General features: G+C 40.2%; 2 protein-coding genes across 3 annotated transcripts in view; both read right to left on the reverse strand.

The window, feature by feature from the left end:
* LOC145441744 (disintegrin and metalloproteinase domain-containing protein 10-like) overlaps nt 1-19087 on the reverse strand; it is a 110917-nt gene that overhangs the window by 83807 nt on the left and 8023 nt on the right. The gene's annotated exons all lie outside the window — the stretch shown is intronic.
* LOC145441743 (armadillo-like helical domain-containing protein 2) lies at nt 4584-13481 on the reverse strand. The gene is made up of 3 exons (XM_080319680.1): nt 13228-13481; nt 6653-6818; nt 4584-4950 (listed from the first exon to the last, which is right to left on the reverse strand). The coding sequence occupies exons 1-3, from the start codon at nt 13464-13466 to the stop codon at nt 4609-4611; spliced, it is 747 nt and encodes a 248-aa protein (XP_080175806.1). The 5' UTR covers nt 13467-13481; the 3' UTR covers nt 4584-4608.

Here is a 19087-nt window from a genome sequence, read left to right on the forward strand (position 1 = left end):
TTATCCAATAGATGTTTGCCAATGGCAGAATTTATGGCCTTTGAACGATCAGTGTCAAGCAGGGTTGTAACCAAGTCACATGGTTCCGAGTCACGAGTCAATCTTAGTTTTGTGGTTTTGACTCGAGTCAAGTCGAGTCATTTTCAGTTCATCACCGAGTCGAGTCCGAGTCCAAGTCACCGTTTAAACTTTAAAGGATCAAGTCCGAGTCATAGTGTTATGACTCGAGTCCGAGTCCAAGTCACAATATTGAAGTCATATTCAACTCATGTTTTCAATCCTGCTTGGGTGATATCGAATTCCGATGATACAGATAGACGAGACAGGCCGCCAATATAATAACTAATCTCAGAACTTAAAATCAAATATCTGTCTTGTCAGTCTGATATGCATCACAAATACAAGCATTCAGTTTTTATTTCGACCACATCGACGACAGATCACAAATAGTTGATAGAGAACCAACGAATTCACGTCTACATGCTATCTGATAGAGAACCAACGAATTCGCGTCAGAGCTAATAGAGAATCAACAAATGCATGTTTATGTCTGGAGAGGTATTTTCACCAGGCCAGCATGCTGTAAAAGCGTGCATGCAGCTATGTGCAGTGACCAAAGAACAGATACCTTTTGATATTACTAAAGGTTTTCCCAGATGCATTACAGGCTACATCGCAGTTACAGCATTGGAGAAATAATTGCACAACGGGGCTGTTCAAAATCATTTTTCAAATTTTCCGATTACTTCTTAAAATTGTACATAGAAAAGTCATGCTCATGTCACATCGATAATATTATTTATCAGCTTAATGCCTGTGCGCAATGCATCACTGAGCTATACATACACTGCACACCTAGTGGTTTCCAACCGTTTATGGTCGCGACTCCATTTCCAATATGAAAATATTCCGTGGCCCTGCTCAAAATTGGATAAGCTGATTACTAATTAAAGGTCGGCACATTTGCCCAGACTTATCCACGACCTATTTGGAAACTGATTTGATCGCATTCAACATCTTCGCGAACCCCAAAATAAAGGCAAACTACCCCCAGGTTTAGAACCTCTATCTTTGAATAAAGCATCGAAACGGCGTAATCCGACTCTACGAATATATATATATATATATTATCTTGTAATTGTAATTGCGATTACAATTAGACTTATTTCAGTAAATGAATGTTATTTTTATTTATCTGTGATCGCAGTTTTTTCGAGGGTGGTAGTCCCCATATTAAAGCCGACATATGTGATACTAAATCGCGCCCAGCGCGAACAAAAATTTCATGTAGCATAAATCTACCCAAATATAATATTGATTATGTTGATTTAGGAAAAAATTATTATACTTACTTCAAAATTCGAGACATTTCGGAAATTCCAGACGGCTGGCAACCCTACCTTAGAATAAACCCACCTCTACTGAATACACGTTCCACTGGTGCACTAGATGCAGGAATTGACAAGAAGTTTTGAACCACACTGAAGAGCATTGGATACTAATTCATCCTAGTCGCCGAAAAATGCAAAGAATCATCGCCTCCAAATCTACACAAAAGCTTATCAGTCTAGCTCTTCCAAGCACTTGACCATCAGAGTCAATGCATTGGCTCTAATTGAACTTTGCTTCAATTGTTTGCTATAATTGAAAAGTCTTGAGTACGTTGATTGCGGAGGATCTGTTACACCTTCATTACTGTATCATTTTGTGCTAATATGTACCATTGTCTGTTGTTTTTACGGTGGCGTATATGATATCAGACGAGTGCATCGGAAGCAGTGGTGACAAATAGCGATGGCGGCAGAATTCGTCAGACGCGTTGATCTAGCCATTACGATTTGCAAATTTCTTCATCTTCAAGTCATATAAAATAAGCCGAGTCAATGACTTGGGTCGAGTCATGCGTAATGACTCGAGTACAAGTCGAGTTAATCTAAATATTGACTCGAGTCGAGTCGAGTCATTTTCCCATTTCAAGAAAATGACTCGAGTCAAGTCGAGTCACAAAAAAATCGTGACTCGAGTCTGACTCGAGTCGAGTCATAACTCGAGTCATTACAACCCTGGTGTCAAGCTTAAGCGGATGAGCCAAGGGTGAGCTTTTCACCGAGCGTGATGCACGTGTTCTGATAAATCTAGGGACGTGCTGGTTTATGCGTACCTGCAAACGCTTCGATGTTCTTCCTGCGTAACCGCAATCACTGGGGCACTTAAATTCGTACACTACATTACTTTGTTGAATTGCAGGAAGCAGGTCTTTACATATGGAAGGGAGCAGTTGCGTTGTCGTAAAAATCACGATAGTTTTCAATATGCCGTAACAATTACTGACCGCGGAAATCAATTGTTCTTCAAAGAGAGTGGAAATAGGCGCAATCCAAGATAGATGGAAAATTTTTAAAAATCCAAATATTAATTTCAACCGCATGAAATTGGTGAGTTGTCTTCTAAGATGATGCAAAACAAATTTGACTCGATTCCAACAAGTAGAGGTGGAGTTATTTGAGGCTTTCGTTGATAATTCTCTGATTATCGACCAATCAAGGATAATTATCAACGAAAAACTCGAATAACTCCGCTTCAACTAGCTGAAATTGAGTCAAATTTGCTTTGCATCATCATTGAAGACAACTCAACAATTTCATGCGGTTGAGATAAATATTTGATTTTTTTGAAATTTTCCAGAATAAATGAAGAATTTCAATTGGATCTTCGGAGTCTTATACTTATGTTACAATTGAACCAAATTTGGTGTGCAGCGTTTTTTAGGGTTACCTGACAATTTAATCAGTGAATGGCTGGAATCCGGTAAAAAAAGTTATTTTTGAACAGCGATACTCTGGCTGCGTGTACCTTGGGTGTATATATTGGACACCCGTATATAAGGAATTACACACTCTTTTCGCCAGTTGTGTACGTTCCTATGTCCTATCACCGTGTCGACAATCAAAATTCCTTGTCTACGCAAACGACAAAAACAGCGCATCAGTGTCTGAGAAGCAGGGGGAAGACGATATATATAGGTGACATTTGCTGATTACGAAAATCACTCCTTTCACGCAGCTCATCATCTGTGCTGTACTTTTCTCCAGATAGTATGTTTTGGTGCAATGTTGTTTCGTTTGAAAATACTGTAATCTGTGTAATACATCAATGGGGTGTGACGGGATGTATATTTTCAGTGATATTTCTATATGCCGAATCCCGTAAAATGGTGATCATGCAGTATTAGATACATTTGAGGATTTAAGACAGTCTGCGATATTAAAGTGATTAGGCTACTGAACTTAAAAGCTTCGCCACGACAAGGCTTTGTAGCACTGTATACCATACCGGCTGCGGATATGCTTGTATTGATTACATTTAGGTTTATAAAAGCACATCAGCGAATGCCCCGATTTTTAGCCCAGTTTCGCCCGACCGACAGGCATTTGTAATAAGCATGTTAAGTGCGAACGCTTGGTTCAAATCCGTGTCCGTTATATGAACCTCGATTATTCAGAGTTTCGCGTTCACGAACTAGCCTTACTAGGTTCTATATCCCGTTGACAGTTTCGTGAGATACCTGTCTTTCCAGAGTGTGAACATATAATCATCAAGAATCCTTGGATTTCAACTGTAGATCATTCGCTGCATCACGATGGCAGCAAGTAAGAAAATTCTACATAAGACTTTTGACGTCAATTATACTTATTTTTGCTCGAAAAATCACGCTATTTGAGTTGCTAATGATAATACCACTATACACCCAATGACCGATAATGTGGCGGCAGGCTTATCTATGCCTCATGAGACGGAAATCGTATATATGGCCCGTTGGGCAAATGATTCCTAAGCTCCGAAAACCGGGTGTGAATGAGTGTACTTAACTGACACAAAGTGACCTTGCATCATTTAGAAATTTACGAAACGAGTAAATAGAATAAGTCACGGCTCACTACCAAGTATGCAGAACGTACTCTCATTAATGAGTACTACTTTGGTAATATCTTATAGCCGGAGAGGCAAAAGCGTTTTCCAATCAATCCAAAATTTCAAACATTATAGATCAGGAACTTTCATGAAAATTCTTGTTGCACGAACCAGGATCTTTCATCTTCCCTATTTTATATGCAAGTGCAGGTGATACGATACGGAACGAAGTAAGGATATAGTATTTTAAGGTTAAAACAAGGCATGGGAAATCGACTGAAAACAAGGAATCTCTGAAAGTATTGGTCAATCCTAATATCAACACATCCAATGAGCAGGATGTATCAACTATATAATTCAGTTCTTTCAATCTAAAAATAAGATTAATACGCTGCCGGAAGATCGCATTAGAGATTAGTATTTCGGACTCAAATTGGGGTTGTGACCCGTTATTCGAGAAGTCCAGGGCCACCACAACAAAGGGAGAAAAGCTTGAGACAAAATATTATTGAAAAATTGGAGGGACAAAAATTCTTATACATACTTCACATATAGTTATTTCGTGCGTTTCAACTTCAAGGCTGGCTGGAATTCCTTCCACCCGAAGTCGAATCTCCCAGATTCATATTCTCAATTGTATGGTTATGCACGTATCGGTTTAACGCCTGCGATATATTGTAGATGGGCATATATTTGTTATGATATGCTGCCGATGGATTGCAATATTTTTGGAATGTCATTCGAACTCAATATTTTTGCGTCCGATTGTAATAAAACAGGAATTTTAGATGTCAGCCCGATCAGTTTCATGATGTCGGACGCGTAGTTTCGCGCAAACGCGTTCCAGTCCATCTCCGCTGCGTGCGCGAGAGTGTTGTGAATTGCGGGCATGTTCGCGACGCACTCCATGCAACTTATGTTCCCCACGATCATGTTATGGAGACAGTAAGACGCCCACAACAGCATAGCCTCGGGGGTTGCTTTGCTTTCCAAGATTCCGATCACGTCATCAATAATCCCCAATGCCTCGCATCGATCCTGTGTGAATAAGTTTTTTAGCTCACAGTGCAGAGTCAAGTCGAATTTCTGGAGAAATTGAATTGCTGACGTGGCGGTTGTTGGTACGCAAAATAGATATATGTCGGATCGTAGCCTATACTAATTCCGGGCGATCTGACACATCTATTTCGCATATCTCGACACCTGCTACTTCATTTTCGTTTGTCCTTTTTTTGTTCTCGACCAGGGATGTCACACATACAGTCAGAGGGACGATTTCATCCGTCCCGTGAAAAATGCTGATATTTTTATTAAGAAGTGCTCCCACTTACAAAATCCCTCAGGACGCAGCAAACGTCTTACATGCTCGTGCTCATGCTCATGCGCCACATTATAACCGTCCGACAGCAATGTTTCGTTTTGACTATTGTCACCATTAGAAACTGGTCTAGGGCATCGACACAGAATCCCGAGATAATGAATCGTCCCAGTGAAAAATAAGGTATAGATTTCGAGGTAATAGTTTGGCATCATTTGACTGGCCTAGCCCGCACACGATCAAAGGTTTAAATATAGCTGGCGACCCGAATTGAGTTTGACCATTGCCTACTAAAACAGGCCATGGTTTGAATATCCCTCTTGCGTAGGGAAATCCAGTGCCGAAGCCGCCGTCACCTTACTTACACCGTACAGACATAGTAGTTATTGTGACGAAAAATAGCCTGGTAACTTAGTATAGCTTGTAGTCTGCTAACAACATTTTAGTTTTAATACTTTACGTTAGTACAACGCCGTGCTGACTTTCATAGGATATGCTCATGGTTACCACAAAAGAAGTAATATTTTAATATATGTAGCGCAAATACAACAAGAAATATCATGGCCATAAACTTCATTTTATTTTGAACTATGAGCTGGGCACGATACCCGACAACGCTTTCCAACGCTTTTCAATCGACATTGGGGCCAGTCAAACATGTTACTAGATGAAACACACTATCTCATCCTACAGATCGATCTTGTGGCGATGTCCTATGCCGTTTTCTAAGCATCTCGTTCTCGGCAGTGTCATTGCACGTCAAGGCAATATGTTTAATGCTTATTGATATCAGCTGACTCTCCATCGCCGAAGGCGTTCCAGCTAGTGTGGAATAGTATTGTTGAGCACAGGCGAATAGCTTATTTTGAAACAACAACAATAATAAATTGAAAACTGAAATCAAATTTAGCATTTCAAAATGTTCTAATTCGCGTTCTTCCAAAATCTCAAATCAGATCACCGGCCTTTATTGCGATGACCCCTGGTATATCGTAAAAAATGAGCCAATTTTGATATACAGACGTTAGCCATTTTCATGGTTATGGGAATGCAGTGTGATTCCATATGAACTGAATCTTGCTATATTTATTTCCCATTTACAATTTCATTCAATTTCGGAGTTTTTGCGAATTCAGTAATTCCAATTCTAATCTAATTTGGAAAAACTGTGTAGCTCTAATTCTAATCTAATACAGAAAAAGCTGTGAAGCTTTAATTCTAATTCTGATCTAATTTGTAAAAACTTATGTAGCTCTAATTATAATTTTAATCTAATTTGGAAAAAAATGTGTAGCTCTAATTCTAATCTAATTCGGAAAAGCTGAAAATTTTCTCGTTGTCCAAGTCTGCTGCATTGTTGTTCCGATATCTGGCGACCTCGCACGGAAAGCAAATGCTGCTAAATGTTTGCCTGTACCTTACCTGGTGCTCCAAGTGGCCGAGTGTGATGATTGACAGCGTCTTCATGATGGCGATTTTGGCATCGTTCTTCACTTCATCGGTAGCCAACAGTTGAGCAAAATTTCCGAGAAAATCTCCCGCACATCTGGTAGCTGGCGGCCCGCCCGCATACGCAAGTCGACCGATCCTTCGAATGACGTATTCAAATCAGATATGTTCACTCACTATGGCTCAGTGCCAAAGCAACAGTTTTATTTGGTGCCTTTATTTTGTGCGAGGAAACTTATGACACTTATGGAAACTGATGGGAACTTATGAAACTTATGGAAACTTATGAGACTTATGTAAACTTATTAAACAGAATTTGAAATTGCCTCAACGGATCGGTGATCCGCTAAATGAGTAGTAATCGTTGAGTAGTGATCGATTTTCACGACGGATTTCGTTTCTGCCGTTACCCTAGTTGGTACTGGTGTTACACGCCTGTGACTGGACTGCCAGGAGACAACGAGACTAGACTCACTAGAGGTTTAACCAGAGCAACGATGGATGGAAATGGGCAATTGCGCATCAGCGATGATTGGTCGATGTGCGGTGATTCTACCTACATATTATTTTTAAAATCATAATCATTGGGAACGATAAGTAACAACATATTCATACGTCAGATATGAGTATATCACGACTTCACGAATATTTTAAATAATATCGCGAACCGAAAAGGTTGTCTTAAAGATTTAACTGGAAGCATAGTTTATCCAAATACTTGAGTGGTATTGACGTCGACTATTATTTCAAAGGTACCAATTCAGCGTCAATCAGCAAACGCGACTGTGTTGCAATCTTCATATGCTAACGCGTGACCCAATTTGATTTCAGCGCGGGGAAAGTTCATAAGTTTCATAAGTTCCCATAAGTTTCATAAGTTTCCATAAGTGTCATAAGTTTCCTAGCACAAAATAAAGGCACCCGTTTTATTTCAAGTACAGGATTCGCCCTTTCGCAAGGTCCGACGTAATCCATGGCAGTGAAGACTTCTTATCGTGCACTTTAAGATCACGAATCGTTTACAAATACTGTTGCTATTGGTACAGAGTAAGGTATATGCGGTATAAGAGTTGGAGTCTGGTTAACCCTAAGTTGAAAAGCCAGTATCTGTATTTCTGCGGAAATTTCATAGGCCTTCCCCTAAATGTATTTGAATTGAATATCACTATTGGAATTGCGACTGAAATGTTTATACGAATTCAATCATAAGAGACGTATCGAATTGGAAAATTGAAATGAAATCGATCAATCGAGGGCATTTTGATAAGATCTTATGTCTCATCACTGAGGCTATGTGCCTGACTTCTCCGGCCATCGCGAAGGCTTTTTGTGGTGTCTTTGAAATCGTATCCTAATCAGTTGATCACTCAGGTCGTCACATAAACATTGCTTTGCCAATTATTATTACTGGCCTATTAAATTGTTCATTTGTGTTAAAAATGCTATGCTTGCACTGTCCATGTACTAGACTCCGATACACCTAATTATTAACTGAACCCTTGTGTCCACTGTTAGCCTGACCTAAACCGTTTATTTGAAAGTATTTCAATACCGAGCGCATGTCACATAGTCGCAGGTTCGTAACTGCCGCACCCCAAAACCCCCAATTGGGGGGGTGGGGGCCGAGCTCGAAGGGGGCCCAAAATTATTTCGTGAATTAGCATAAATTATAGAGTATTTTTTGAAAATTTATGCAATTAAAAAAAAAATCTCGCGCTGTGCGCGATTTCAAGGTGCCAAATATCATGATTTTTTGGTACTCTCCCCAAGAAATGAACACGAAAGATTTTTAGAAATGGAAATATCGGCGTATGCCAATACCGCGACACGACGCACCAAGACATATAACGATTTAGGACAGGGGTTCTCAACCTGGGGCGCGCGGGAGGCTCTCAGGGGGGGGGGGCGAGAAATTGACGAAGTCAGTATAGGGGGGGGGGGGGGCGCGAAGAATTGACAAAGTCAGTATAAATTGTACGTGTCTAAACATGTGTTTCACATCCATTATGAGAAGACGATTAATGAAGATGAAACTTATTCCATATTCAAGAAAGCTTGCAAAATACAAACTCTAGCAACCACGCTCAACGGAGTATAGGCTGATTTCAACTTCATTTGAGCAAATTTTTGAAATTCTTTGGAGATATAGAGAGCAATTCCCACGTGTAAGTCATTCATTGCTTCATAGCTTCGACAGTAGCCAAAAGCTTGTCGCGCTGGGCAGCTCTTGTTAGTAGCTTGCGAACTGCACTGCCTAAGACAGACTTAGATGCAATATAGGTTGCCCGTTTTCGCCCTCAATTAGGCTACCCTAAATCAACACAATTTAATTCAATTTCAAACCTGATCAAATTTAGCATGGCAGGACAGAACGACGCCATGCTCCATGTGGTCACTACCAGCATACATCTATATCTCGCACTAATAACTAGGGCTGGGCAAAATCGAGTACCTGAGTGATTCGATTCTGAATCACGAAATATGCTTCGAGTCGAGTAATCGAGTACCAACAATTATGACGTCATAACTGAATGTTATGCGTCAAAAATCAAATATGTACCGTTTAAGCCACCACAAAGAATATAATGCCTGTTATCCATCTCATAAATGATACTTTGGTATTTTTCGTACCGTATCGATTTCATTCCACTTGGTGACAATGTTGTGAGATTATCATGACTTTGGAAATGTGCTACGTCCAATAACCTTCGTAGGTTCGTACTATATGTTTCGTATGCTACGATACCCCCAATCAAGGTTTCAAGGCTTCAACAGTGAAAATTAGTATCGAGACTATAATTTTCGTTGATAAATTAACTTTCAGTGGCGAGGAACGTATAATTTCAGTACTCGAAAAAATCATCTTTTACTACTCGACTCGAATCATTAAAATTAATACTCGATTCAGATTCGAGTACTCGAATCATTGTGCCCAGCCCTACTAATAACATATCGATCACCGCATATTCATGTTATTATCTTCAAACTTACAGGCTTATCATACCTGACTCCAAAATTTGTTAACATTTTGTGGATAAGTCGCTAGATCACAAATATTACAAATAATGAAACTTTTTACATAATAAACATAAGTTATTTGTTCTCATCTACAACTATCTGAAGATTTATCGGGATTATTGTTACAATGTTACACGTTCTGTACTTTTGAACATTCCGCTAGCCAAGCGAATGGATGATATTATGAACGGTATTACGTGGTTTACATTCATCAAGCGCATGATCATATATCGTTGTCTATTGCACGATGATGTCACAATGGAATTGTCGGATCAGGTGCCACATTGTCTGCACCTGTGTCGCCGAGGTTTCGACTCATGTCGATTTCGATAATATTGCTATTGTAGGCAGCGGCGTGGGCGTGAATTTTCATCGACATTGTCAATTTGCTTGAACTAGTATGAGTGGTAAAAAGAGAAAATATGTCGAAGATTATCTGAAATTTGGATTCATAGAGACCATTGTAAATGGCGAAGTTGTGCCGCAATGCGTGATATGTTTTCAAAAGCTGAGCAACGACGCGTTGAGACCAACTCGTCTGGAGCGTCACCTCGAGAAAAAACATTCCGCCCATCAAATGAAGCCTCTATCTTTTTTCCAAAGCAAGAAAGCCTCATTTGAGAAAATGAAGGGTGCATATAGCAAGTGCTTTCGTCAATCTCCGGCTGCTGAAGTCCTTGAAGCGTCTTTCGTAATTGCTTACATGATAGCTCTAGAGAAGAAACCCCATAGTATTGGCGAAACGTTGATAAAACCCTGCATGCTACGAGCAGCTAGGCTCGTGCTGGGTGAGGCGAGCAGTAAGAAGCTTGCGGCGATTTCTCTTTCTAATTCTACCATTAAAAGACGCATCGATGAGCTCGCAGAGGATATTGAGTGTCAAGTTATAGATAAGATTCACACGCATCACCTTATTTCGCCATTCAGTGTGATGAGACGACTGATGTTGCTCAATTGTCTCAGTTGATGGTCTATGTTCGCTTTGTTGGGCCTACTTCAATCGAAGAAGACATATTATTTTGCAAACCCTTGGAAACGACTACTAAATCAGATATATTCGAACTTATCGCCACATTTTTTGATAACAATGATATAAAATGGGAGAAACTTGTTGGCGTCTGCACTGACGGTGCCCCAGCAATGATTGGATCGCGAAGTGGATTCATTGCCAGGATAAAGCAAAGAAGCACAAATGCGGTAGGATCGCACTGCGTGATTCACCGAGAGGCTCTTGCTTCCAGAACTCTACCTGCTGCAATGAAGGATAATTTTGCAATATTCATTCGAATCGTTAACTTGTCAAAGCAAGTGCAGTCAATACGAGATTGTTTACTAAACTGTGTCAAGATATGGATATGGATTCCGATCATGAAACTTAACTGTTTCATACATCTGTTCGGTGGTTGTCAAAAGGTAATATGTTAGCTCGAATCTATGAAATGAGAGAAGAGCTGAAGCTATTTTTGGAAGCTCATGGTAAAAAGGATATGCTTCTGTCATTTACATCAGAGAAGATGCAGTTGCAGTTGGCCTACTTTGTGGACATATTTCAAGTCCTCAATAATTTAAATCTCTCCCTACAGGTGAAGGATACGAATCGCATAGCAGACTATGATGCGATTCACGCTTTCGTAGAAAAACTTGGGCTGTGGTATCGTCGAATTCAAAAAGGAAATGCGGCTTCATTTTACAACCTTGACACTATCCTTGACAAAAAACAAATTGAAATGAAGGGCGAGCTCAAAGCCGAGGTGGAGAATCACCTTCAACTTCTGAAACAAGAATTCGAACGCTATTTTCCAGACTTGAATGATACCGAGCTTCCGGAATGGCGGATGACAAGGAATCCCTTTCATTTGAATGTGGATATTCTTCCGCACTATTTGCAAGAGGAGTTTTTGGATCTAAAATGCAATTCTACTGCAAGAGACGACTTTGAAGCACTACCACTTACTGAGTTCTGGGTGAAATATATCCACATCTACAAGAGTGTGGGTGATGTGGCTATACGCATACTTCTTCCATTTTCATCCACTTACCTGTGCGAAAAGGGTTTTTCTACTCTCGTGAATATAAAGACAAAATCAAGAAACAAACTCGACTGTGAATCCGATATGAGATGCGCATTATCTACTACCTATCCTAGAATTGAACATTTGGTATTCAAAAAACAGGCGCAGCCTTAGCATTAAGATTAGTCTCAGTGCACCTTGAAATAAATTGATGTATTGTTCAATATTTTTTGGTATTCTCAAACGAGTTTGGGGGAAATTAATCAGAAATGAAGTAGACGGCAAGACTCAACAACTGGAATGCGGATTCAAAATTGGCGTAAGATATACCATATGTATACTATTAGATGATGTGCCCTTTTTTACATGACGATATGTGCAGAGGAATCAGGGGGGGGCGCAATATTTTTGACCATCGCCAAGGGGGGCGCATGTCCAAAAAGGTTGAGAACCGCTGATTTAGGACATATTACATGCGACTTCAATAAGTGTGCCAGAACGATCGGCAGCGTAAAAACCTTGGCCGAAAAGGACTGCCCTTACGCTGACCGAAAACTTCGTTATATATACAAAATACATATAGCTTCAATTGTCCATAGCCTAGCCGCGAAGAAAAGCCAATTGGAAATCATGTTCGTCTTTTATAGTTTAGTACGTCACAGGATGTCACGAAATAACATCATGTAACGAAGTCATACCAACGGGTTCGCCCGCCGAAGATGTTTAATTATTATTTACGGGCCCCACAGTTTCCAAGACACCTCACTCATCTGATAAAGTGACCAGAGAGGGACAAGAAATTGATAGCAATATATATGCAATTCCCGATCTTATTGACCGATTTTATCATTAATTATCGAAAATTTTTGCGCTTCGCGCTGGCTCACTGAACAGTACGGCTGATTTCGTGGAGCATTCAACAAGATGGGGAGGGGGTCGGTTACCGGGGGTCGGTTTGTCACCCTATGGAAGACCAAGACCCAAGTTTTTCTGGGACCTGACGAAGTGCTGTTTCGTTCCTGTCAAACAGGCATACGCCCGAAGATGTTTAATGATATTATTGAGGGTTCTACCTCGTTAAATACATCTCACTCAGCTCTACCGGTAAATCTGAATACGTCAGCAGATAGGGGATGAAAAATTGTTAGCAATATATATGCAATCCCCAATGATACTGATCGATTCAATTATGAATTCTTGAAAATTTTTCACGCCTAGCGCGTGTAGGCGTGAATGGGAGGCTCAGCTAACGGACACCCAATAATGATGACATTCATTCCAAATGAGCGGGCAGACAAGGGGGGTCTGGGGGGCGAAGCCCCCCATAAGTCCGGTTTATCACCCTATGGGGGGGCCCAAGACCAACGTTTTGGGGGGGGGCTGACGAAGTGCTGTTACGGCCCTGCATAGTCGCACATCGAAATGCATGAGAATCTATCATAAAATATAGAACCATTGGCCTACTGGAGGTAAAGCATCGTTGCGCCATGTGTAGGCCTACCACAATCTAACACATACTTAGCTATGGCGTCCGCAAGATCAGCGCTGGTGGAGTCTCCATTGACGAATTCCTCGATGGCTTTCGCGTGTCGGAAGATACCGCGCTTGTACAGATTCTTCTCCGAGTCTAAAATTCCTTCGTCGAGGTCTTCGGCGTAAAATATCCGGACAATGTTTCCGAACTTCCTGGACAACCGGCGCATGAATGCTTCCAGCATATTGATTGTTGACCCCTCTGGTACCGCGTCTGGAAACATTCTGTCTCGAGCTTTTACATTTGGTGGTTTGAATCCAGTATGACATCATAAAGCTATGCAGACGACCTTCGACATCGTCAAAACAAAATACATTATCATGGGTCAAAAGTTGATTTTCGCAGGTATGCGTAGGCTATTTTTCAATCCGTGGTTTTCCTGAAATGGCCAAGTCCTTAATTCGGACAATCATCTGAAATGAGGATATTTTCCTTTACTACCTTCCAACTTGCTTTCATCTGGCACAGGGTTGTATAACCAAGTCATGAGGTTCCGAGTCACAAGTCAATCTCACTTTTATAGTTTTGACTCGAGTCAAGTCGAGTCATTTTCAATTCACCACCGAGTCAAGTCCGAGTCCAAGTCACGGACTAGAGTGTCGAGTCCGAGTCACAGTGTTTTGACTCGAGTCCGAGTCCAAGTCATTGTGTTGACTGATCAGTCCCGAGGCAATGTCATGTGAAACCCACTTTTTACAGCTTTGCTCGGTGATATCGATAGCTTCGCATTCATAATATAATGATTCTTATCACTTTTAACAATTTTTGGTAGCATTTTCAAGTACCAGTACTGATAGACGAAATAACAATAGTGTGATAACTTTACTATTCTTCGAAATTACAATGAAATGCCTGTATTGGTAGACTCAGTCTCGAGTCATATGACTTGGTCCGAGTCATACGCAATGACTCGAGTGCAAGTCGAGTCAATACACAAATTGACTCGAGTCGAGTCGAGTCATTTTTAATTTTTAAGAAAATGACTCGAGTCAAGTCGAGTAACCAAAAATCGCGACTCGAGTCTGACTCGAGTCGAGTCATGACTCGAGTCATTACAACCTTGAATTCTAGCAGCTCTGGAAGCACGCCATAACCCAAATTCTGATGTGCCCAAACTCTCTTTGTTGGCGGGTCGCATCGCACCTTTCGTAGCAGCTATGAGTTTTCACAAGTAGACCGTGATGAAACAAAGCAAAAATGACGTCATTATATTCCATATCGAGGAGATGTTTGCCACAATTTTGTTTACGGTATACAAGTCCCTTTCCCACCCAAAAACCGTGTAGCAAAATGCATCCAAGTGTCAATTCCAAGCCCGATAAATGATGGGTAGGGTGGCGGTTGGAAGGGTACCAGGCGTAAGATTCCAAGCCTATTATAATGCGGTACACTGATTCATAGTGGCAACCCCTACGCTGTAAAAGTACAGTGACTAAGAAGAATCCAAGCTACTTTCTTATGCATGCCCTTTGCCCTGCTATTTAAAGGATTTGTGTTGCAACCAACTGCTGGTAAACATGGATACTCAAGTATTAGAAGTAAAATGAACTCCGTGAAGTTCTACTCAATTACATGTAGAATTTGCGATGTGTAAGACAGCGGAGTGGGTGTAAAAATGAGAGGTCTGAAAATTATTCAAGTATATATTTTAAAAAAGTAGATTTGGTTGAGGTGTCGCGTACTTTTAGTTGGTATTCGCAGGTGGTAACTTCCGAAATTGAAAGATGTATCTTCGCAACGACGCAAAGTAGCTCATGACACTACAAATTGATGCAATATTTAAATATATATTCCGTTACGGTGATACAGATGCTATTATACCTAGTTCTTATCATACTTTCACTCATAATAGTGATAAAAATCCTCCCAAAACTAATTCTACTTATTAAAATTAAAATTGTAGAAACTTTATAACTTGACATATAGACTGAAAACAAAACCACATGAAGAATTGGGGCAAGCAGGCTCAACCTAATGGTGTGCTCCGAAGAAGTAGAAGTACTTATTTACTGACCACCTCTGCATACTATTATATTTGATATTATCGCATCATGTTCCGCGACGGGGCCGGTGCATTGTAGTCACATTAGACATCGGTTAGTGACGTTACATAGGGACCAATATATAATTTCCTTTCAAAATAGATACACCGCAGTATAGCACAAATCGTAATTGTTGCCTACAGCAAAACCACGAAAATAGCTCATGAATACGGCGTTATGTTGACTGTTATTATACACGTCATTAAATATCGTCATTGTTCAGTTCATATGTCACTTTCTACCATCGGAAGGCTACCATATCACCCTTTTATGGTGCTTCAACGGATAGCAATGTATCAGTTGATTACATTGATTGCTCCGAGTACAGTACGTTACGTAATTGTTGAATAGTTGAATATTTTTACTGGTGGATGTCGAGAAAGACATATTTTAAGTGGCAAGTCGCGGGCCGCACGTTGTTCAACCTTTGAAGCATGGAATATACATTCACTTCTGTGATTTTGATTCCGTAAAGCAAGATCACCTGATTACCCTTATGGTAACATATAAATGCAACCATCTGCAAGTATATCCGAGGCGACATATCGTCAATTGGAGATTTACCATCCCCTTAACTGTCATGAAAGCAAGTGCTTTATGTAGCAGATCATCGGCAATTAGGCCGCTGAGCGTAATAATCACATTGACAGGCCGAGATAACCTCACAAATGATGTCTGACAAATAGCGAAAGCCACTATAACGACCCCGGGAGACTTGGATCCGACAAATTGCAAGCGCGACTTGAAATTCGATTTGAAACGCGAATCGAACGGGATGCTAATTTCGCAAGTTCTTCCAAGTTTCAAAAGCTTTTTGCTTATTGTTAAAAGACTCTTGACCCCGGAGCGTAACGAAAATAATTTTACGCGCCAAGTGTGCGCGTCTACGCCTCCTTGATTTACGCATCATTGAATGCGTCACAATTTAATTACCTCATTCGCGAGAAAGAATGGTAAAAATAAGATGCGCTTTTCACGGCGGATTGGTTTGCGAAAGATTCTGTAGGAAGTATGCAGCATTGCTATCTGCACAATTGATAAATTAATCATTGTACATTGACCTATATATATACAATACATACTGACTGATGTATTCGACGTTACACGAACAACCGGATACGCAAAATGATTTCACAGTCTATACAAATCGGTGATTGTACTTGGCATGCCAGGATACAGTGAAATAAATACAAACCGAAATTCAAACAATTGCGCATTTACTGACATCGTTATGTGACATTTAGAGTGGCGCTTGCCTCTTTTTAAGACCTTGTTCAACACGACACTTTAAAGCTCATGTTCGTTGGCTATCGCAATTGCGGTCGAAGACTTCAATCTCTTGCTCTTTCACTCTTCATGCTCTCGCTCACAACAGCCTCGGGTACATACTGACAATGTTCACTTTGACTCGGAATCGCCAACCAGGGCAGAATGGCACATTTACGAATGGTAGAGCCAAGGGTGGAACCTAATGTCATTGGTGTCGTGGCGATTATCCAACTGTGTTCAATTTCTTCGGGTATAAACGCAACACAACTATATGGCCATATCCGTATTTTAGTAAGGATAGGAAGATGGTCACTTATTGTACATACCGGACAATGAATCGATGACATTATTACCAAATATGGATAGGGGCTGGTATACCACCCAGTCCTCAAACGTCGATTTCAATGTGCTAAATGACACTTCATTTTCGTCAAGTGTATTTTGATGTTATTTTCTGTTATACATGTAACTCAGTGCACAGGTCTCTTAATTATATGTTCTAGGGCTGTAGGCCAAAGTGGGCGAGTGATTCACAGACTTCTCCAAGCCGTTTCGAATCTCTGCTCCCTCATTTTATTGCAATTGCGTGCATTTGGTGAAATTATTAATAAATTTTACTGAAAATGCTAGGCCTTACGTCTGGTGAATTCCATCTGAAGAGTATCTTCGGAAGTAAAGGTTATGACGTAAGCAGAATCTAAATGGCGCAGTCAAATCCCCGGAACCGTGCCGAACAGAAACATATTGAAAATATCCATACCGCCGTTACGGCACGCTTATTTTAATCTGTTTAATCTCAATTATTATTCTACAGACTCAGCAAACTGGATCATCTCATCTGATCAACTCAATCGCTGGGATACGGTAACAAAAGGATTAATCCGAGACATTTTGATACGTCCCAATGCTAATCGAATCGACAACATATTGGTTAACGGGTGATCTTTTGAAATACACATATTCGACGGATTCCTGACGGGAGATTTCCGTATTTAACAGTCGAGTCAAGCATATACGAAATGAGATTGATTCATGCGTGCTAAACGTCTTCCTCATAACACAGTGATTCAGACGATATTCCATATTGCACAAATTGTATCGACCACCATGACTTCGATAGATATAATGTGCCATTGTACGAACGCCTAATAATATTGCAATGGATTTGAATAAAATTAACTTAAAATCACATGAATATCATCATGCGCTCAGTCGCCGAACCCGATAGGCTACGTCCCAAATCTGAAGGTCATTTCAATCTGATTTTGAGTCCGAAAAGTAAAGTAGATATCGTGTATCGTAAATTAGTCAAGTGGTGTTCACTGCCCCCAGTTTTAAACCAGAAACTTTTTTAAAAATAATTTATGTTATTTTTGAACGGTCTGAAAAGTAGCCTACTTAAGTAGTTTTAAACAGTAGATTTGGTCGAGGTGCTGCAAGCTTTCAGTGGTAAATCGGATGGTGACTATACTTTTGAAAATTCAAGATCAATTGATGACACTACAAATAGTGCAATTTACGAAAATATATTATGTTGTTATGATACAGGGACCATATTTCGCACGGTTGTGCATAGTAGAAGTAGTGGTAGTACAAGTTAGTGGGCTGAAATTATAGTAATAGGAGTAATAGTAGTCTGTTTGGTTAATTAGTCTGAAATTTTGATTATTTGATCAAGTTGCGGAAGTAGGCAAAATATACTTGAGTTCTTCGATAAAGTAGAACTACTTCGTTGAAGACCACCTCTGAGTCTTGTAACTATATAATTTGTCGTAATTAAGTAATGACACACAGCCAAACAAACGCTTTCGTCAAAATATTAACAACTTACAAGCAGCCAGTATGGAAGGGACGAACCTCAAGAAAAAGGAAAAGAAACAAATAAAGGAAAAGTGGATAAATGCATCAATAATCATGAGGTTGAAAGAAGGAGGAAGCTTGAAGACGAGGAACAAGCAGAAAAATCCTCGACGAGCTACAAGAACAGCTCAAGGAAAATAAATAAGGGCGGTGATTATAAAAATACAAGGCAACAGAAAACAACAAAAAACGGAGATAAAAGAAACAACAGAAGATGTGCAATGGGCGCTATCCCACTATTCACTGTCAAATTATTGTCCACATATGCGTATTGCACATACGTGCACGATGCAGGATTGACGCAAGGTTCACATATTCCTTTTTTTCTGTCTGTTTCCCATTTCCTTATATCTTGAAAATATTTTACACGTACTTTGTATCGTTTTGTTTTGCATCCAACTGCAAAGAAAATGTTCATATCGCACACTCCCTTCAAAATCACCCACGCCCCCTAATATAATGATCGCCATTTCACAGCATTCCCCGTTGGAATATATAGTTGTAAATGCATCATCCAGTCATAAATATTAAAGTCTTTGTTGGCGTAATTCTATGGCGTTATTGTGTTCAACTTGAACAGCGCCATTTACTGCTGTGAGCAACACCATGGCCACATTTGGAACCAGATGTGAGCCGCGGCATTGTTCAATTTGTATTGCGCAATTGCGATACA

This window comes from Botryllus schlosseri, chromosome 6 (genome assembly GCF_051294905.1).
Source record: "Botryllus schlosseri isolate E-star chromosome 6, Bs_hap1, whole genome shotgun sequence".
NCBI lineage: Eukaryota > Metazoa > Chordata > Ascidiacea > Stolidobranchia > Styelidae > Botryllus > Botryllus schlosseri.

Coding starts and splice junctions, on each gene's coding strand:
- LOC145441743 (XM_080319680.1), bottom strand. CDS start 13,466: ATGTTTCCAGACGCGGTACCAGAGGGGTCAACAATCAATATGCTGGAA. Junction 6,819..13,227: donor CTTGCGGACGCCATAGCTAA/GTATGTGTTAGA, acceptor CGTCATTCGAAG/GATCGGTCGACTTGCGTATG. Junction 4,951..6,652: donor TCGGCCACTTGGAGCACCAG/GTAAGGTACAGG, acceptor TTATTCACACAG/GATCGATGCGAGGCATTGGG.